The sequence below is a fragment of the Ovis aries genome, chromosome 5 (assembly GCF_016772045.2).
Source record: "Ovis aries strain OAR_USU_Benz2616 breed Rambouillet chromosome 5, ARS-UI_Ramb_v3.0, whole genome shotgun sequence".
Classification (NCBI taxonomy): Eukaryota; Metazoa; Chordata; class Mammalia; order Artiodactyla; family Bovidae; genus Ovis; species Ovis aries.
This window is the reverse complement of record NC_056058.1, coordinates 54,705,454-54,727,299: the sequence shown is the minus strand read 5'-3', so window position 1 is coordinate 54,727,299 and position 21,846 is coordinate 54,705,454. Positions and strand designations below refer to the sequence as shown.

The following is a 21,846-nucleotide window of genomic DNA, read 5'->3' as shown; positions in this document are numbered from 1 at the left end:
ATATGTTGTTAAGTTGGGTTCTTGATGAGGAAATGGGGGCCTGGGGCTTACCATTCTGTCATCTTTCTGATATGACTCTCAAGTGTTGTTTAGATCTTTATTTTATGAAATGGAGATAATATTGGTAAGACTTTAAATAGATCAGTGGCATATATAATCTGTCTCACCTCCTTTTTTTATAATTTTTTTTTGGCTCTGCTGAGTCTTAGTTGTGGCATGTGGGATCTTTAGGTGCAGTGTGGGTGATCTAGTTCCCTGACCAGGGATTGAACCTAGGCCTCCTGCATGGGAGCACAGAATGTTAGCTGCTGACCTCCAGGGAAGTCCCTCACCTCCTTTTCTAATCAAAGATTAAAGAAGTCATTCCAGGCTCTTTTCCTATTTCTGTCTGTTAGGAATGGTGGCTGCCTAACATTTAATAAGTTATTTACTGTGTGTCAGGAGCTGTTCATGTTCCTGTTGTATGTATGTGTTTATTTATTTCTGGCACTGGTTGTAAATGTAAGATGCTATAATTATTTCCAGTTTATATGGGGAGGATCCTGAGTTAAGAGAATCTAAGTGATCTACTCAAGCTAATAATTGTCTCAGACTTAATTTTTGCAAGACATTTTGTAGCATGGGATGAGGATATGTATATATATTTACTTCAGTCAGTTCAGTTTAGTCGCTCAGTTGTGTCAGACTCTTTGTGACCCCATGAACCGCAGCACACCAGGCCTCTCCTGTCCATCACCAACTCCTGGAGTTTACTCAGACTCACGTCCATTGAGTCAGTGATGCCGCCCAACAATCTCATCCTCTGTCGTCCCTTTCTCCTCCCACCTTCAATCTTTCCCAGCATCAGGGTCTTTTCCAATGAGTCAGTTATTTGCATCAGGTGGCCAAAGTATTGGAGTTTCACCTTCAGCATCAGTCATTCCAATGAATATTTAGGACTGATTTCCTTTGGGATGGCTTGGTTGGGTCTCCTTGCAGTCCAGAGGACTCTCAAGAGTCTTCTCCAACACCACAATTCAAAAGCATCAATTCTTCGGAGCTCAGCTTTCTTTATAGTCCAACTCTCACATCCATACATGACCACTGGAAAAACCATAGCCTTGACCAGATGGACCTTTGTTGGCAAAGTAATGTCTCTGCTTTTGAATAAGCTGTCTAGGTTAGTTACAACTTTTCTCCCAAGGAGCAAGTCTTTTAATTTCATGGCTGCAGTCACCATCTGCAGTGATTTTGGAGCCCCCCAAAATAAAGTCTGACACTGTTTCCATTGTTTCCCCATCTATTTGCCATGAAGTGTTGGGACTGGATGCCATGATCTTAGTTTTCTGAATGTTGAGTTCTAAGCCAACTTTTTCACTCTCCTCTTTCACTTTCATCAAGGGGCTTTTTAGTTTTTCTTTGCTTTCTGCCATAAGAGTGGTGTCATTTGCATATCTGAGGGTATTGTTATTTCTCCCGGCAATCTTGATTCCAGCTTGTGCTTCATCCAGCTCAGCATTTCACATGATGTACTCTGCATAGAAGTTAAATAAACAGGGTGACAATATACAGCCTTAATGTACTCCTTTCCCAATTTAGAACCAGTCTGTTTTTCCATGTCCTATTCTAACCGTTGCTTCTTGACCTGCATACAGATTTCTCAGGAGGCAGGTCAGGTGGTCTGGTATTCCCATCTCTCTCAGAATTTTCCACAGTTTATTATGATCCACACAGTCAAAGGCTTTGGCCTAGTCAATAAAACAGAGGTAAATGTTTTTCTGAAACTCTCTTGCTTTTTCGATGATTAATGCATGTAAGAATTAAAGATTTTAAAATTAAAAAAAAAAAAAAAAAAAACAGATGTTGGCAATTTGATCTCTGGTTCCTCTGCCTTTTCTAAATCCAGATTGAACATCTGGAAGTTCACGGTTCACGTATTGCTGAAGCCTGGCTCGGAGAGTTTTGAGCATTACTTTGTTAGCATGTGAGATGAGTACAATTGTGTGATAGTTTGAGCATTCTTTGGCACTGCCTTTCTTTGGGATTGGAATGAAAACTGACCTTTTCCAGTTCTGTGAACACTGCTGAGTGTTCCAAATTTTCTGGCATTTTGGGTGCAGCACTTTCACAGCAGCATCTTTTAGGATTTGAAATAGCTCAACTGGAATTCCATCACCTCCACTAGCTTTGTTCATAGTGATGCTTCCTAAGGTCCACTTGACTTCACATTCCACGATATATTTACTTAGAATCAGTCAAATTTATTGTAATAGAGATTCTTAAAGCATTCTGACTGTCCTGTCAGATTTTAATCATCATGATTTGTTCAGTTTAGTTCAGTTCAGTTGCTCAGTCGTGTCCAACTCTTTGCGACCCCATGTATCACAGCACACCAGGTCTCCCTGTCCATCACCAACTCTTGGAGTTCACTCAGAGTCACGTCCATCGAGTCAGTGATGCCATCCAGCCACCTCATCTTCTGTCGTCCCCTTCTCCTCCTGCCCCCAATCCCTCCCAGCATCAGAGTCTTTTCCAATGAGTCAACTCTTCTCATGAGGTGGCCAAAGTACTGGAGTTTCAGCTTTAGCATCATTCCTTCCAAAGAAATCCCAGGGCTGATCTCTTTCAGAATGGACTGGCTGGATCTCCTTGCAGTCCAAGGGACTCTCAAGAGTCTTCTCCAACACCACAGTTCAAAAGCATGAATTCTTTGGCACTCATCCTTCTTCACAGTCCAACTCTCACATCCATACATGACCACAGGAAAAACCATAGCCTTGACTAGATGGACCTTAATTGGCAAAGTAATGTCTCTGCTTTTGAATATACTATCTAGGTTGGTCATAAGTTTTCTTCCAAGGGGTAAGCATCATTTGATTTGTTAGGTATAAATAAAACTTATGTTTTATATAGATTTTATAATCAGAATAATGTACCCATTTATTTTCTCTTCTTTCCAGCTTTATTGAGATGCAATTGGCATGTAATATTGTGTAAGTTTAAAATGTATGGTGTAATGATTTGAAATATGTATATATTACAAAATAATCACAATAAGGTTAGTTAACACATCCATTACCTCACATAGTGACAGTTTTTTTTCTGTGCATGGTGAAGACTTTAAAGATATACTTTCTTAGCGATTTGAAATGAATAGTTTTTAATTTGAGTATAATACATTGCTTATGTTATATAAGCTGGAAGTCTCTTTTTAATAAGATCTTTTGTCCTAATAGGCAATTATTGAATTACTATGGATATTATTTTGTGTTGATTATAAATGGTAATTATGCTGTTGGAAATAACTGTAATTTAAATATTCAAATATAGACATGACACCAAGGGTTTATATTTTTGTTTTTTGCAGGACAGAGTTCATTCAGAAAGGCAGGATTTCAATCACAGGGGCTGGTTTTCTCAACTGCGTTTTGGAGTCTTTTGCTAGTGCATTTTTAAGACAGGGTGTCCAGAAGGTAAGCTTCCTTTCACTCTTAATCAATATTAATTTTAAGAAATTATGCAGTTTCCCATTGGGTTCTTGAACAAGATTCCTGAACAGACATAACAAGAAAGAATATAGTTAATAAATAAATATATACAAAGATAATTACCCTCACTAATTATTACACGAATCCAAATCAAAGTGAAACTAAAGTGCCATTTGTGTCTCATTAAATTAAAAATATGCCAATGAAGAATATGTAATAATATGGGAATACTTACAGTCTAATGAAGAGAAATAAATCAAAGTGAATAATTATGTTTACAGTATATATAATATGATGACAACAGTTTAGTAAAAAAGAAAATAATACCTAATATTTATGGGGTGCTTACCATGTGCTACTCACTAAAAAGAATATTTAATCATTAATTCACTTAATGCTTTCAAATTTTGGAAATAGCTGTTATTCTTGTCCTGATGTTGTGGATGAAGAAGATGTACCTCTGGAGCTCCTGATTATCTTTTATTATGGTTTTCAAGCCCTATACCTGTGTGAGCTTAGGTGTCCATGAATGGTGTTCAGAGGCCACCTTGGAGATCTGCGGTCCTGTGTTACCCTGTTTTAAGTAGAACAATTCTGTTTTTAATTTTCTTGTTTGATTTATAATGTTGTATTCATATATTTATTTATATTTTAATTTTTGGCCACACCCTGCTGCATGTGGGATCTCAGTTCCCCAGCCGGGGATCGAATCCACACCCCCTGCATTGGAAGGCAAAGTCTTAACCACTGGCCCACCAGGGAAGTCCTGAACTATTGTGTTTTTCACCTGTTCTGTATAGCATTACAGCTAAGATTGCTGTATCCTATTTTCTTGCCTAGGAAAGTCCATTTCTCATGCACCTTTACATGCCTACGGCAGGTGTAAATAGTTTAGAATTCCTTTATTATTATTTAGCCCACCAGGCTCCTCTGTCCATGAAATTTTCCAGGCAGGGATATTGGGGTGGGTAGCTATTCCCTCCTCCAGGGAATCTTCCTGACCCAGGGATTGAACCTGGGTCTCCTGCATTGCAAGTGTCTCTGCCATCTGAAGCCCTTATTATGTTAAAAATTGTTTAATTGTCATTATTGTTATTAATTATGATGATGGACATAATTACTTATTTCCAGGGTTTGCTCAGGTCTGACGCATGTTGCCTAGTTTTGTTTTTGGGGCAGACTTAATGGCTGGTCTACAGATCTATCATTATGACCCCAGAGAATTTCTGGGTAATGAACCTTGTTTTCGTTTTGCAGATTCAGGTTCAGTAATGAACCTGGACCACAACGTGTTAGTCTGAGAGGCTGAGGGTGATGAATGAATATTTGGTACTGTACTGTACTACACAGACATACTGTTGAGATTAATGATGTGTTCCTGACCCTGGTGAGCACATGGCCAGACTGGCCCTGCCTTTTTAAGCCTGGGCTTGAAGCAGGTAGTTGAGCTTCTGGAAGGGCTGTTGTGATTATTATGACATTATGGCATTTTGGCAGACATTATGGCAGATTTTTCCTGCTTTACTGCAAAATAATGCATTTGTAAACAGCTCCATGTTCTCCAAAATTGCTCTCTAAGAATAATAGTGCTGATGAGAAAAATAACTTTGTTGCCGTGTCTCTGGCTGAGTTGACTTCTTGGACACTGTTTAGATTAGAAGTGGCAGACTTTTTCTGTAAAGTGCATGTGTGCTGAGTCCTGTCCAACTCTATGTGACCCTATGCACTGTAGCCTGCCAAGCTCCTCTGGCCATGGAATTTTCCAGGCAAGAAGACTAGAGTGGGTCACCTTTTCCTAATTCATTTCTGTAAAGAGCCAGATAGTCAACATGTTAAGACTTTATGGGCCATGAGGTAACATCAAAATACTGTGTAGGTGCTTTGTAACAAGAGAAATAAATTTGCACATATTTTTAATTGAAAACATTAAAATATAACGATGGTAATTGAGTATAGTTTTTATAATACAAGTCTACTAAGCATATAATTCTTAAAAAAATGGAACTATTTTTTGGGAGAGATAATATTTACCTGTTCAGTTCAGTCGCTCAGTTGTGTCTGACTCTGCAACCCCATGGATTGCAGCATGCCAGCTTCCCTGTCCAACACCAGCTCCCGGAGCTTACTCAAACTCATGTCTATCGAGTCGGTGATGCCATCCAACCATCACATCCTCTGTTATCCCCTTCTCCTCCTGCCTTCAGTCTTTCCCAGCATCAGGGTCTTTTCCAATGAATCAGTTCTTCGCTTCAAGTGGCCAAAGTATTGGAGTTTCAGCTTCAGCATCAGTCCTTCCAATGAATATTCAAGACTGATTTCCTTTACGATCGACTGGTTGGATCTTCTTGCTATCCAAGGGACTCTCAAGAGTCTTCTTCAACACCACAATTCAAAAGCATCAATTCTTCGGAGCTGCAGCTTTCTTTATAGTCCAACTCTCACATCTGTACATGACTACTGGAAAACCATAGCTTTAACTAGACAGACCTTTGTAGGCAAAGTAATGTCTCTGCTTTTTAATATGCTGTCTAGGTTTGTCTTAGCTTTTCTTCCAAAGAGCAAGTGTCTTTTAATTTCATGGCTGCAATCACCATCTGCAGTGATTTTGGAGCCCCCCAAAATAAAGTCTGACACTGTTTCCACTGTTACCGCATCTATTTCCCATGAAATGATGGGACCAGTTTTTCACTCTCCTCTTTTGCTTTCATCAAGGGTCTCTTTAGTTCTTCTTTGCTTTCTGCCATAAGGGTGGTGTCATCTGCATATCGGAGGTTATTGATATTTCTCCCAGCAATATTGATTCCAGTTTGTGTTTTACCCAACTGGCATTTCACACAGTGTACTCTGCATATATGGAGAAGGAAATGGCAACCCACTCCAGTGATTGTGCCTAGAGAATTCCATGGACAGAGGAGCCTGGCAGGCTATAGTCCTTGGGGTTGTAAAGAGTCAGGCATGACTGAACAACTCACTCACTCTGCATATAAGTTAAATAAGCAGGGTGACAATATACAGCCTTGACATACTTCTTTCCCTATTTGGATCCAGTCTGTTTACCTGTTCAGTTCAGTTCAGTTCAGTCACTCAGTCGTGTCTGACTCTTTGCGACCCCATGAATCGCAGCACACCAGGCCTCCCTGTTCATCACCATCTCCTGGAGTTCACTCAGACTCACCTCCATTGAGTCCGTGATGCCATCCAGCCATCTCGTCCTCTGTCGTCCCCTTTTTCTCCTGCCCCCAATCCCTCCCAGCATCAGAGTCTTTTCCAATGAGTCAACTCTTCGCATGAGGTGGCCAAAGTACTGGAGTTTCAGCTTTAGCATCATTCCTTCCAAAGAAATCCCAGGGCTGATCTCCTTTAGAATGGACTGGTTGGATCTTCTTGCAGTCCAAGGGACTCTCAAGAGTCTTCTCCATCACCACAGTTCAAAAGCATGAATTCTTTGGCACTCATCCTTCTTCACAGTCCAACTCTCACATCCATACATGACCACAGGAAAAATCATAGCCTTAACTAGATGGACCTTAGTCAGCAAAATAATGTCTCTGCTTTTGAATATACTATCTAGGTTGGTCATAACTTTTCTTCCAAGGAGTAAGCGTCTTTTAATTTCATGGCTGCAGTCACCATCTGCAGTGATTTTGGAGCCCAAAAAAATAAAGTCTGAGACTGTTTCCACTGTTTTCCCATCTATTTCCCATGAAGTGATGGGACCGGATGCCATGATCTTCGTTTTCTGAATGTTGAGCTTTAAGCCAACTTTTTCACTCTCCTCTTTCACTTTCATCAAGAGGCTTTTTAGTTCCTCTTCACTTTCTGCCATAAGGGTGGTGTCATCTGCATATCTGAGGTTATTGATATTTCTCCCAGCAACCTTGATTCCAGCTTGTGTTTCTTCCAGTCCAGCATTTCTCATGATGTGTTCTGCATAAAAGTTAAATAAGCAGGGTGACAGTATACAGCCTTGACATACTCCTTTTCCTATTTGGAACCAGTCTGTTGTTCCATGTCCAGTTCTCACTGTTACTTCCTGACCTGCATACAGATTTCTCAAGAGGCAGGTTAGGTGGTTTGGTATTCCCATCTCTTTCAGAATTTTCCAGTTTATTGTGATCAACACAGTCAAAGGCTTTGGCATAGTCAATAAAGCAGAAATAGATGTTTTTCTGGAACTCTCTTGCTTTTTCCATGATCGAGCTGATGTTGGCAATTTGATCTCTGGTTCCTCTGCCTTTTCTAAAACCGGCTTGAACATCAGGGAGTTCACGGTTCATGTATTGCTGAAGGCTGGCTTGGAGAATTTTGAGCATTACTTTACTAATGTGTGAGATGAGTGCAATTGTGTGGTAGTTTGAGCATTCTTTGGCATTTCCTTTCTTTGGGATTGGAATGAAAACTGACCTTTTCCAGTCCTGTGGCCACTGCTGAGTTTTCCAAATTTGCTGGCAAATTTGCTGTTTACCTGAGTTGAGGTTAAAAATTAGTGTTCCCCACAATGAAATTGGTTGCAAATGTTCATTTATAAAAACCGTTCTTACTTTTGTGGACCATGCAAGCACAGGTCATGACTGGATTTGGCCTGTGGGCTATAGTTTACCAGCCCTTGCTTTAGATAAATAAATACTGTTTGGTTATTCTAAGTGAGTCTCAATTTGACCCACCCATCATTCTGAGCCTATTAAAAACCTAATCATACAGTGAGGAGAGTGAAAAGGTTGGCTTAAAACTCAACATTCAGAAAACAAAGATCATGACATCTGGTCCCATCACTTCATGGCAAATAGATCGGAAAACAGTGACAGACTTTTTTTTTTTTTTTCGGCTCCAAAATCACTGTAGATGGTGACTGCAGCCATGAAATTAAAAGATGCTTGCTCCTTGGAAGAAAAGCTAAGACTAACTTAGACAGCATATTAAAAAGCAGAGACATTACTTTGCCAGCAAAGTTCCATATCGTCAAAGCTATGGTTTTTCCAGTAGTCATGTACAGATGTGAGAGTTGGACTATAAAGAAAGCTAAGCTCCGAAGAATTGATGCTTTTGAATTGTGGTGTTGAAGAAGACTCTTGAGAGTCCCTTGGACAGCAAGAAATCCAACGTCAGTCCTACAGGAGATCAATCCTGAATAGTCATTGGAAGTAACTGATGCTGAAGGTGAAACTCCAATACTTTGGCCACCTGATGCAAAGAACTGACTGATTGGAAAAGACCCTGATGCTGGGAAAGACTGAAGGCAGGAGGAGAAGGGGACAACAGAGGATGTGGCGGTTGGATGGTATCACCAACTTGATGGACATGAATTTGAGCAGGCTTCGGGAGTTGGTGATGGACTGGGAAGCCTGGCATGCTGCAGTCCATGGGGTCCCAAAGAGTCAGATGCAACTGAGCAACTAAACTGACTGATAGAGTGATTGCATATATTGTAATCCTGTGAGACACATAAAGTAGACATTATTATCCCACTTTATTGATGAGAATTATTTTGAAGAGGTAAGTGCACCTAGAGTGTAGGTGGCTGCTTGCCCATGTTCCTTACTTTTGTATATATACATATATATGTATATATATATATATGTATATATACACATTCGTAGAAGGCAATGGCACCCCACTCCAGTACTCTTGCCTGGAAAATCCAATGGATGGAGGAGCCTGGTGGGCAGGAGGCCATGGGGTCGCTAAGAGTCGGACACAACTGAGCGACTTCACTTTCACTTTTCACTTTCACGCATTGGAGAAGGAAATGGCAACCCACTCCAGTATTCTTGCCTGGAGAATCCCAGGGATGGGGGAGCCTGGTGGGCTGCCATCTATGGGGTCGCACAGAGTCGGACACGACTGAAGCGACTTAGCAGCAGCAGCAGCAGCATATATACGTTGAGCACCTGTTTTGTGGCAGAAACTGTGTTGAATGTGGGTTGAATGAACTTACTCAAGATCACAGAACTAGCAAAGGGTGGAGTGTGCTATGCTCAGTTGATCAGTCATGTCCAACTCTTTGAGACACCATGGACTGTGGCCCACCAGGCTCCTCTGTCCATGGAATTTTCCAGGCAGAAATTCTCTAGCAGGTTGCCATTTCCTCCTCAAGGGGATCTTCCCAACCCAGGGATCGAACCTGTGTCTCATGCATCTCCTTCATTGGCAAGCAGATTGTTTACCACTGTACCGCCTGACTGGGACTCAAATTTCCATCTTGTATCAACAAGTCTTACCCCTTGCCACTTACTATACAAAATATGTTCAGATGAATGGAGCAGAATATGGCCTCCTCAGCACTGTGTTGTGTATTAGATGAATTTGTGTTGTTGTTCTGTTCCCTGTGTATTTATTAGAGCCCCTTGGTTTTGAATAATAGAAACTTATGTTAGGCTAGCTCAATACAGAGCAACAAGGGTGGTGAGGCTGGCAGCGTTCAGAATGGTCTGCACTGGAACTGAGAGCTGCCAGGAACCAGGTGATATTCCTTCTTTAGCTCTTGCCCTTAAGTCTGTGCATCTGTTTGATTTCTTCCTTTGTAGTCTGGCTTTCTCTGCTTCATCGGCTGTATAGGGTGACATGGGCCTCCACAGTCCAAGTGTACCTCTTATGTAGATTTCTGGCTTGATAGAAAGGCTATCTGCTTATTTCTTCATTTCCAGATTCTCTGGAAGACACTCTCATTGGCCTTTCATGGGTCATGCATGGCCAGGAGGGTAGAAGCCAGGTTGGGTAACTATGGCTAATCCTCTGTCATGACTGCATGGATCATGGTTGGAGAGTCATTTCCCAGGGAAGGGGATGGTAGAATGGGTGACTACCCCCAAGGCTTCTGCCATTTGATGGCAGTGCTCACAGCAGTACTAGACACTTGGCAGAGCGACTGTTTCATTCACCTGAAACCCAGTCCTCCCTGACCATGGTACCTTGGCCAGTGCTCAGTGCATCTGTACGTAAATGAATGAAAAGGCAATAGAATGCATTGGGAGGTCCACAGCTGGCTTCTAGACTGTTATCTAGAAGTCAAGTGACTTTACATTTTTAAAGTGAGGAACCAAGCGGTTCCTCTGAATTCCCTCTCATTATGCCCAAAAGTAAAAATGTATTTTTCCTGCTGGCTTTTGCCTTTTTGGACTTTTTAAAAGAGGCTTAGTTTAATTAGTTAGCTTTTCAGTTCTAAGATCCACTCATGGTTAAATGTCTTTTATCCAAGTAGTGATGTTTTCTTATATCAGCCTGTCTTCCTGATAAAATCTTCACAGCTGAGCCAGCATAAAAGGCTTCTGTAGAAGTCACCATTAGAGTGTTTTAGGTAACTAATTTTCCTTTTATAACTTTATTCCTGAGGCTGTTTTGTGGTGGTGTTTGCAAATTGGTTGTATGGACTCCCTGTTGGACCCTAGCTTGTTGGAAATCCCCTGCCTCAGTGGTGAAGGGTCTTTTTCCATTTGGATTCACACAGCCAATAACAAAACTGATGCTGAGACTGAAACAGCACAAACTCTTTGATGGCCAGAGAATGGAGAAGCGGGAAATTAGTTCACAAATCAACTTCCGGGAGTGGAGGATGATCAAAGCAAGATTTTTAAAGGCAGGGTTAATGGTAGAGGGAGTACATGCGTTGGTTTTTCGGGAAAGGGTGAGTTTCTTCCTGCAACTGGGGTGTCACTTCTTTTTCTTCCTTCTGTGGTCTGGTAATCCCTGTCGTGGCATGAGTAGGTGTGTCGTTGAGCATGCTGATGTTACCACGAGCATGTCATGAGGCTTGGGGTCTACTGGAGGGCTGGTCTTCTGCCATCTTGGGTTTGGCTGATTCTAACCAATTCTGTTGGCCTCTTGTTTTTCTGTTCTGATGGTTTCCTGTAAGACAAAGATAGCATTTATCTTTCTTCAAGGAAGAGGGTGGGTTAGAGCTTGAGGCTAACAGACATGGTAACAATGGTGAAGGTGGGATTTTTTTTTTTTCCTCCAGAAAGAGAAAAACTAGGTGCTCATGAAGTATATATCTCTGTGTATATAAATTAAAACCTAGTACTAGATATGCACCCCCAAGATGAGGTCTCTTTTTTTTATTTCTGCCTCTGGGCACTTGTTTGATAGCTTTTCTCTCTTCCCTTCACCACCTTGAGATCTGAAATTGGGGGGTGCCTTTCTGATACAAATGCTGCTGTGAACAAAGGCAAGTGAATATTTGTTCAAATCTCTGCTTTCAGTTCTTTGCCAGAGTATATGGTAATTCTGGGTTTAATTTGTCAAGAAACTGCTTGAAAGTTTCTTTTTGAGATAGCAGTCTATCTTTTTTTTTACTTAATTAATTTATTTAAAAGTTTTGTTTCTTTTAACTATTTATTTATTTATTTATTTATTTTTATTTTACTTTATAATACTGTATTGGTTTTGCCATACGTCTTCATCCATGACAGCAGTAGCCTGCACCATTACTGTGTTTTTCTCAGGAAAGTGAGTGCTCTTTATACTACACTCTTGGCCAATGACACTAGCAAGCATGCCATGCAGGTACCTCCTTCATTCTGGAGGGCGCTCACCTGTCTCTTGGCTCTGCCGTTGTTTCTGTCTCTTCGTCCTGATTTCATGTTCTGGTGGACAATTTTGGCCCAAGATGGCCAACAGAGGATGGGCCGGAAGTGTTGAAAAAGTGCCACGGACAGGCAGTATGCTGCATGCCAAATACATATGCCTCCAGGGAAGCAAGCACACTCAAAAAACCAAGGAAACAGGAAGATCTGAGGGAAAATAGGGGCTGGTGGAAATCTGGGACACTTGTAAGTCTTCATACACATTTCTGCTGCCTAGGGGAATGGCCAGCAACTGTGACACAGAGCTGGAAGTAACCCAGGCCAGTCAAGTTCAACCTCAGGAATCCTCAGAACAGGAAGCAGAGATAAGGGTATTCCCTGGGGCAGGCATGGCTCTGCAGGTGATCCTCAGCCCTGAGAAGGCATCCCTCCGCCAGCATTGCTCAGTCTTCATTCTGTTGTCAGCCCCATCTAATCCTTTTCAGGCATTTTTTTCCTAGTTGTCCCTTGCTTCATGAAATGTTACTACCATAGGTATCCTAATGATCTGTGTATGTACTGTATTATATCTTTGCTAGATATTTAATAAGTGTAAGATATTTTTTATTCACTCCCATGAACAAATTATTTCAGTATTGTCCCCATTGAGAAAGCATACTTTGTACTGCAATGAGTGTAACTACCTTTTGTTGTTTTTGCCTCCATCTCTCCAAATCAAAACAAAACAATCACCAGTTCTCCCCCACTCCCACCCTCTGAACCCCCCCTCCCCACAAACCCCTCCAATTCCAAACAAAAATCAAAGGGACTTTTCAGTGAACTCCCACGTGGTTCTTGTAAATCCCACTCTTTTCTGGGAGAGGCGCAGGAGATAATACAGGAGATGACAGTGTTGTCATGCACATTTTCTGTTTTAGTCCAGTCGTCTGAGTACTTTAGGATAATACAAATGCTGTGAAATGCAGGGCCTTCATTATGCACCCGCTCAGAGGTGTGTTTTTTTTTTTTTTTAAGTTTGTGAAATACATTTTCACTATGTGATAAAATATTAGTTATTTTAGCCACTCTCCTGGCAAGGCCCCATTATTGGTTCCATCATTATTCTTATTGTGTTGATCGGGAGGCTGAAGCAGAGAGAGGTAGAATACAAAAGCCTGTGAAATATTTGCCACTGAAACAATGTGGGAAGTCAAACAATTTGTGCGTCGTTTTGAAGAAGGTCTGGATTAGGAATGCTACAGCTGAAGAGATCTGAATATGTGGCTTCCTCAGGGTGTGAGCTTATTTGAGCCTTACAAAATCCATTTCAGTAGTGGAAAATAATTCTCTGAGACCACAGATCTGGTATACTGTATACACTGGTGTGTATATATATATTTTGTTTTATATATGGATACATACACCATCTATATATACACTCACACTATACACTGTCCTCAGATATGCAGATGACACCACCCTTATGGCAGAAAGTGAAGAGGAGCTAAAAAACCTCTTGATGAAAGTGAAAGAGGAGAGTGAAAAAGTTGGCTTAAAGCTCAACATTCAGAAAATGAAGATCATGGCATCCGGTCCCATCACTTCATGGGAAATAGATGGGGAAACAGTGGAAACAGTGTCAGACTTTATTTTTTTGGGGCTCCAAAATCACTGCAGATGGTGATTGCAGCCATGAAATTAAAAGACGCTTACTCCTTGGGAGAAAAGTTATGACCAACCTAGATAGCATATTCAAAAGCAGAGACATTACTTTGCCGACTAAGGTCCGTCTAGTCAAGGCTATGGTTTTTCCAGTGGTCATGTATGGATGTGAGAGTTGGACTGTGAAGAAGGCTGAGCGCCGAAGAATTGATGCTTTTGAACTGTGGTGTTGGAGAAGACTCTTGAGAGTCCCTTGGACTGCAAGGAGATCCAGCCAGTCCATTCTGAAGGAGATCAGCCCTGGGATTTCTTTGGAAGGAATGATGCCGAAGCTGAAACTCCAGTACTTTGGCCACCTCATGCGAAGAGTTAACTCATTGGAAAAGACTCTGATGCTGGGAGGGATTGGGGGCAGTAGGAGAAAGGGACGACCGAGGATAAGATGGCTGGATGGCATCACGGACTCGATGGACATGAGTCTGAGTGAACTCCGGGGAATGGTGATGAACAGGGAGGCCTGGCATGCTGCAATTCATGGGGTCGCAAAGAGTTGGACATGACTGAGCGACTGAACTGAACTGATACACTGTCCACTATGTGGGTGTGGTTAGTCACTCAGTCCTGTCCGACTCTCTGCAGCCCCATGGACTGGAGCCCACCAAGCTTCTCTGTCCAGGGAATTTTCCAGGCAAGAATACTGGAGCAGGTTGCCATTTCCTACTCCAGGGGATCTTCCCAACCCAGCAATTGAACTTGCATCTCTTTTGTCTCCTGCACTGGCAGACGGATTCTTTATCTCTTGTGCCACCTGGAAAGACCGTTGTATGCTATATAATTGTGTGTATGTGTGTGTATGTATATATATATATATATATATATATGTATATGTGTCTGTGTGTGTGTGTATATATATATACACACATATATACAGATACAAACCACACACATATGTATGTGTGTGTGTGTGTATGTATATAGTATAGTATACTGAGGTACTATATATGCAGTCCAGATGGGCATTTGAAAAGTCATTTCAATGATTTGTATGTACGATTAAGGTCTCTTTGGTACCTATTGGAAATAGATGATTGGTGAGGGTCAGCTGCACCCTCACAGTTGTGCTACCAGCTAATAAAAAAGTTCTGTAATACGTGCAGACCCTTTGTTAATCATTTACAAGTAAGCTCCAAGTAACTTTACCTGTTCTGTAAGTTTTATTACATCTCTGTCCTTCTGGGTGCTTCGTTCCCTGAAGACGGAGCTGATGATATTCCTAAGGCAAGATGCAGCTGTTTTACAGATAACGTCAGGCAGGTAGCCAGAATCTTTAACCTGGTGTCTGGCTACAGGGCCATTTAGACATAAACTGTGGGTGCCATCCCTAAGGTTGGCTGGTGAAGGCCTTGCTAAATAGTCTCAAATCCTCATTGCAACATTGAGTGTCTCTCTAGAGTTTTGAGCTAATCCCCACATCTCAAGTTCTATTAATTGAGTTAATGAAGTCCGTTTCTAACATCCATCATGCTAGTTAGTAAGCCACTAATGTTAACAGTGAAAATTCTCAGATGTAACATTTCTTTTGCTAATTATCAAAGTCTCTGGTGTTTTCAGATAAAGGTAACTGAGGTTTCTGTAGAGTGAGATTGCTGATTAGAACACTCATAGCCAACGCCTGGAGGGTGAAGCCTGAGATAGGGCAACTTACTACCTGGTAGTAACTTGAATAACACATGCACCATAATCTTATGCTGCACATGCCGAAATATTTTGAAGCAAATTATAGACATCCTAATAATCGTGTTCAGGATGCCAACTCCTGAACTAAAAACCTAGTGTGTTCTGCCTTTAGAAAGATTATTTGTGTGAAACAAGGTTTTGTGTGTGTATGTAACAAATGTTAAGCTTTAGAGAATTGCCCCTTAGTAAATGGTTTTCTTATTTCTCAGATGTCACATTTGACATCTTGGATGTTCAATTTTCTCACCTCTAAAATGGAGTGATAATAGTTCTACGTGGGGTTATTTCAAGGTTTGAGTGCTTATATATGAAACATACCTGCCACATAGAAAAGCTTAAATAATTACTAGCATTAAGAGAAATTCTCTGATAAGAAGTATATTTTTATAAGTAAATAGCCTTTTACATATTTTTTAGAATTTTATTTATGTGTTTTTGGCTGCACTGGATGTTCATTTTGGGCATGGGCTTTCTCAAGTTGCAGCGAGTGGAGGCTACTCTTTGTTGCAATTCAAGGGCTTCTCATTGCAGTGGCGTCTTTTGTTGAGGAGCCTGGGCTGTAGGGCCTGCATGGCTCGATAGTTACAGCTCTCGGGTTCTAGAGCACGAGCTGAGTTGTGGTGCACCGACTTAGTTGCTTCACAGCATGTGAAACCTTCCCAGACTAGGGATTGAACCCATGTCCCCTGCATTGGCAAGTAGACTCCTATCCACTGTACCACCAGGAAAGTCCTTAAAATATTTATCCAAACAAAAATTTTAGATAGCAGCAGTATGGGTAAGGTTTTGTTTCTTTAAATACTATTTTGCAATCATTTTTTTGGTATGTAAATTTATTTATTTTTTATGGTAAACTCCCAGGAAAGTTTTTCATTATGTGTGTCTTCATTTGAGTTTTTAAAATTTTTATTTTATAATGGAGTATAGTTGATTTACAGTGTTTTGTTAGTTTCAAGTATACAGCAAAGTGATTCAGTTACTCATTGCAAGGCTGTGATTTCTCTTCTTCAAATTCTTTTCCCTTTTATGTTATTACAAAATGTTGAATAGAGTTCCCTGTGCTATTCAGTTGGTCCTTGTTGGTTATCTATTTTATTTATTTTTAATTAATTTATTTTACTTGGAGAATAATTACTTTACAATATTGTGATGGTTTTTGCCATACCTCAACATGAATCAGCCTCAGGTATACATGTGCCCCACCTGCCCTGAACCCCCGCTACCACCTTTCTCCCCACCCTATCCTTCTGGGTTGTCACAGAGCACCAGCTTTGAGTTCCCTGGTTCATGCATCAAACTTGCACTGGTCATTGTTTTACATATGGTAATGCACATATTTCAATGATATTAAAATTCATAATTATATTTCTCAGTGTATCTACATGTAACTTTTGATATGGATCCTTCCATGTGTCTTTGTGTATATTTACATATGTATGTGTATGTGTTTCTTTGAGAAACAAAATTGAGATTCTGACCTTGGAGATACTGTGAACATTTCTCTATATCATGACACATTTTCCATATTCTGTGAAAACATGATTTTTGATGCTTTCATAATATGTCACTGGCATAATATTATGCCCTTATTGTTGGTTTCTGTTTTTTTCAGTGTTGTCAATAATATTGTAATGAATCCATAAATGTAAATGCTTATATTTATTTCTGATCACTTTCTATGCTAACGAGTGTGCACAGCTTAAAGACTTTTGATGTGTATCACCGATTTGCTTCCAGAAGAACTCTGCCTATTTTTAGCTTCCACTATGAGCTGGCTCTGGGTATTATCATTTTTCTTTCTGTATGACTTGAATGAAGGACAGCTTCTTAGAAGTTCCATTTGTTAGTAGGAAAGCAGGGCTAATTGGTCCACCCTCATAGGATTGTTGTGAAGAAGAAATGAAATTGTTAGTTCCAGTCTTTTAATTCTTACTCTAAAGACAGTGAGAGTTAATGCTTCTGTCACTAACTAGTTGTGTGAGCTCAGTTCTCCAAGGTTTGAATTGTGTCTTTGGGCGAGTTGCCCTGAACTGCTCAATTCCTATCCACACATGCATGGTAGTCACAGTCCTAAAAAAGAATGACCATTTCCAAACCCAGTAATGATTCCAAGATAGAAGAGAGCAAATAAAACTGTCATTCTAAAGTATAAACTAACAAATAAAACAAGAACCCTAGTGTAATGTTCTGCTGACTCTATGGGAGACATGTATTTCCAACTTGGTTATGTGAATTCTTTTAAGATTCTTTGCATTATTGGAATCACTTGAAGAACTGATGAAATATATTCTGACCATCTTATTTCCCAGCTTTCAATTTAAATCTGTTGATAATACTTTTTAATCCCACTCTTGAGTGCTCAGATAGATTGATTTACTTGATATTTATTCATTAGATGGTGTGAGAATATTGCCAAGATTCTGATTTTTAGCCACTTATTTCTAGATCAGTTAAATAATGGTAACTGCACTCTCCTTGTATACCCCCTCCCCACCAACTCCTCTCAGCCTGCTCTTACCTTTGGTGTTTTACTTCCAAGAAATGTAACCTTCTCAGTGAAAACATCTTAGTGAAAATGAGTATTCTGTCAGTGATGCAGTTTTTGTTCCTTCTCTGGAGTTTAAATCCATTCCTCTACCTTGACTGTGAGACTAAGGAATTCAGAAATCCCTCCATGGCTCATTTGAATTCACTGGGGTTCTAATAGACTACTTAGTGGTAAAGCTTTTGGGAATCCCTTGAATCAGCCAGCCGGAATTCTGGGGTTTTACTGTCTGTGAAACTAAATGAAACCTGGGAAGTTAAGCTCTTTCCTGAAATGATAGAAAGTGGGTTCCTGAGCTCAGGATGCTTCACTGTGTCATTATTTGCATAGTGATTGGAAGTCATGTCTCTGCACAATGCAGTATGGAGCCCAGGGGCCAGGAATCAGGAACCTGGGCTTCAGCCCTGCTTTGACTGCTCTTTCTTGGCCATGTGCTTGGACTAGTTCCTCTGAACTTCACTATTGTATATATATCTATCTCTCTGTCTATCTATCTATCTATCTATCTATATTTTTTGTAAAATCAGGGATTAGACTAGGAGGTTGTTTTCAGTTCTGACATTGTATGGTTTTTTGTTTGTTTGTTTTGAGCCCTCCCTCCTTTCCCCTGGTCTCCCTGGTAGCTCAGATGGTAAAGAATCGACTTGCAATGCAAGAGACCTGGCTTTGATCCCCGGGTCAGGAACATCCCTTGGAGAAGGGAATGGCAACCCACTCCAGTATTCTTGCCTGGAGAATTTCATGGACAGACCATGGGGTCACAGAGAGTTGGACATGACTGAGTGCCTAACAGTTTCACACTTCCTTTTCCCCGCAGTGTGTAAATACCAAGAATTTAAAATTTGTCTGGCAAATAGTCCTGAAGTCTGCATAAAAATTCAGGAGTTGAAGCCAAGTAGAGACCCAAGAACATCAGAGATGATTCATGCAATGAGAGTTGAGGGTTGAGGTGACAGCAATAAAATATTTAAAGATAAAACACTTTTTAATTTTTTTAACATTTTTATTTATTGATTTTATTTTTGGCTGTGCTGGGTCCTCGTTGCTGCACAGGCTTTTCTGTAGTTGTGAGCAGGGGCTACTGGTGCATGGGCCATGATCGAGTGGCTTCTCTTGTTGCTGAGCACAGGCTCTAGGCTACACAGGCTTCAGGATGTGGCATGTGGGCTCAGTAGTTGCAGCTCTAGAGCTCTAGAGCGCAGGCTTAATTGTTGGAGTGCACAGACTCAGTTCTGCAGCATGTGGGGTCTTCTTGGACCAGGGATCGAACCTGTGTCTCCTGTGTGACGGGCAGGTTCTTATACTACTGAGCCATCAGGGAAGGCCTAAAAATAAGGCACTTTTTAGAAATACTAATTGGCAAGAGAGGGTGGTAAGCTTGTGGTAGGGATGTTGCAATGTCATTTTATAATCTTATTCATGTGAGCTAAATGCACTGCATATTATAAATGTTTATCTTTTTAAGAATATTTATTTGGTTGTGTCAGGTCTTACTTGCAGCATGCAAGATGTTTGTTGTGTCTGTCATGTGGGATCCTTTGTTGCAGGGCATGGACTCTTTAGTTGTGGCACACTTGCTCAGTAGTTGCAGCGCTTGGATTTAATTGCTGTACAGCATGTGGGATCTTAGTTCCCTATCCAGGGATCAAACTCATGTCCCCTGCATTGCAAGGGACCCCCTTAAACCGCTGGACCCCCAGGAAAGTCCCCTTGTATCTGTCTTTGAGTATTGGTATCTAGGGATAGATATGCTGGCTTGTGTTCAGTCCATGCCTCTATAAACACAGACTTTTCTGGAAAATTTGGAGAAAGCCAGATACAATAATAATACTAGTAACTGTAATTAGTTGAGTGTTCATCAGGAGGCAGGTCCTACCCTGTCTTATGAACATTGAGTTCTCCCAATAATCCTCTAAGAGAGAGGGGTTGTTATTGCCAGTTATCCAGTTTACAGATGAAGGAACAGAGGCACATGGAGATTAAATTGCATGCACAGTGCCATCAGCCAGTATCCAGAGCTTGGTACACACCTGACTCTGAACTAGAAACTTACACCTTAAACTGTGCACGATGGCACTTGTTTTTCTGTTGCTCTTTTATGCTCACACCCAACCAGAATCTTTGGAGATTTTGAAGTCTTGCTCTCGTCGCTGTTCTGGTTGGAATTTCCAACCAATCTATTAGTTTTCTGAGTCTGTTCTCTGTTGTGGTGAGTTCAGAGACAGTGAGAAAATAGGAATTGGTGGCCACTGTCAATCTCTACATACACTGTGTACACCTAAGGTAGGGGCAGAATTGAAAACTGAAACAGCTCTGAGCGGGCTGTGTTGAAATACGGGAAACTAGGGGCTGCCCCCACAGCATGTGTGGACTGAGTGCATTTTAGTTGCCGATCTTTGGTGGATCAAGTCTGTTGTAGAATTGGGAATGGATTCAGCCAGATTTTTGGTGCTAAATTAAGCCTCTCTGACCAACAAGGCCAGGAAAAGGTCACTTAGGCATCTCAGATCAGGGGTTAATACAGAATTCTGTGTAGAATAACTTGAATTGCAAAGATAAGTTAATTTCTTGAAGGTACATCTAATAGTGAAACTTTTTTTGTGCTCAGGTCCTGGAGTGTGATAATTAAATGCCCCTTGAGTGCTCCAATGTGTCTAGCTGTTCGTCTTGATCATTCTCTATCCCCCTGTCGGTGGTCATTTCTTATTTTATCTCGCTCTGCAGTAGAATGTCATCTCTTGCTGACGGCTCCTTGTGGTGTGCCCACCCTTTGTGGGCCTGGGGACATCAGGCAGAACCCGAGGTAGATGTTGGGGGACAGGCTGGGGTGTCTGCCTGTTAAGGAGAAAAGGAACCTTGTATCTCAGAAACCCAGGTTTGTTGTGGTGATATTTCTTTCAATTGCCTTGGCATTGCATTTGCTGCTTGGGATTTGCTGCCTTATTCTTTGTCTAGCTTTCTTTCTTAGATTCTAGCTAAACAGCTTTTCTCTGAATTTTCTTGGTAAAGAAAAATGGTGGGTTTTTGAGAGTTAATTAACTCCTTTCATGTTGACACCCGGTTTAAGAAATTTAAAAGACTATAATTAAAATTTCTCTCGATCACTCACCTTTGGTGAGGATGTAGCTTTTATTACTTTTAAGACATGAATGTTTGTGAAAGCCCACTAGTTTCTATACTCTCTGCATTTCTTGATATGTTTGGAATATTTCATAATTTAAAAAGCTGCTGCACTCCCTCCAGAAGACACTTTCAGTTTTTAAACAAAATTTTAAAAAACATTTTATGTAAAATGTTTTGAGTAAGTATTACCTGCGCACAAATGTTTTAAACCGTATTTCCAGCAGAGGCATTTATGTTCTTTTGCCCTGGCTTTCTTTGAAAGCAGCAGCATACCTTATATTGACCAGCTGTGTGACCTTAGGCACACCACTTCATTTTCTGAGTCTTATTTTTGTCATCTGTAAAATGAGGATAATGTAGGAACCTACTTCAGATAGTACTTGTGAAAGGTGAATAAGTTACGTACATAAAATGCTTAGGAGAGGACTTGGAATACAGTAGACGATCAGTTGTTACTACTATTTAAAAAGAAAAATGCAAGGATTTTATAGGCAAAAACTGAAATTTTCATTATGACATGATAGACAAATGTTTAGTGGTTACAATGAGCCTGTTTTTGCTCAGCTCAACCTGTGTTTAAATGTCTGTGCCCTCCCTTATAGGGTGGTTACGAATTTAACCTCTAGGTAAAGTATCAAAGTAGTACCTACCTTGTGAGTAGGAGGATTAAGGGAAATAGCATAAACAGGTGTTCAAAATACCTTCCCACACAATAAATACTCCATAAATGATAACTGTTATCTTTCCATTATAACCCAAATTGGCATATTTCCTTCCAGTCTTTTATGTGCAGATTTCAAGCACTCATAATTAT

At 40.6% G+C, this 21,846-nt stretch overlaps 1 protein-coding gene across 4 annotated transcripts in view; it reads left to right on the top strand.

Moving 5' to 3' along the window:
• PRELID2 (PRELI domain containing 2) overlaps positions 1-21,846 on the top strand; it is an 84,216-nt gene that overhangs the window by 39,202 nt on the left and 23,168 nt on the right. For all 4 annotated transcript variants that reach the window (XM_004008917.5, XM_060415879.1, XM_042250611.2 and 1 more), the window contains exon 5: positions 3,347-3,452. In XM_004008917.5, the coding sequence (XP_004008966.2) occupies positions 3,347-3,452 (106 nt within the window). The remainder of the gene's footprint in view (positions 1-3,346; positions 3,453-21,846) is intronic.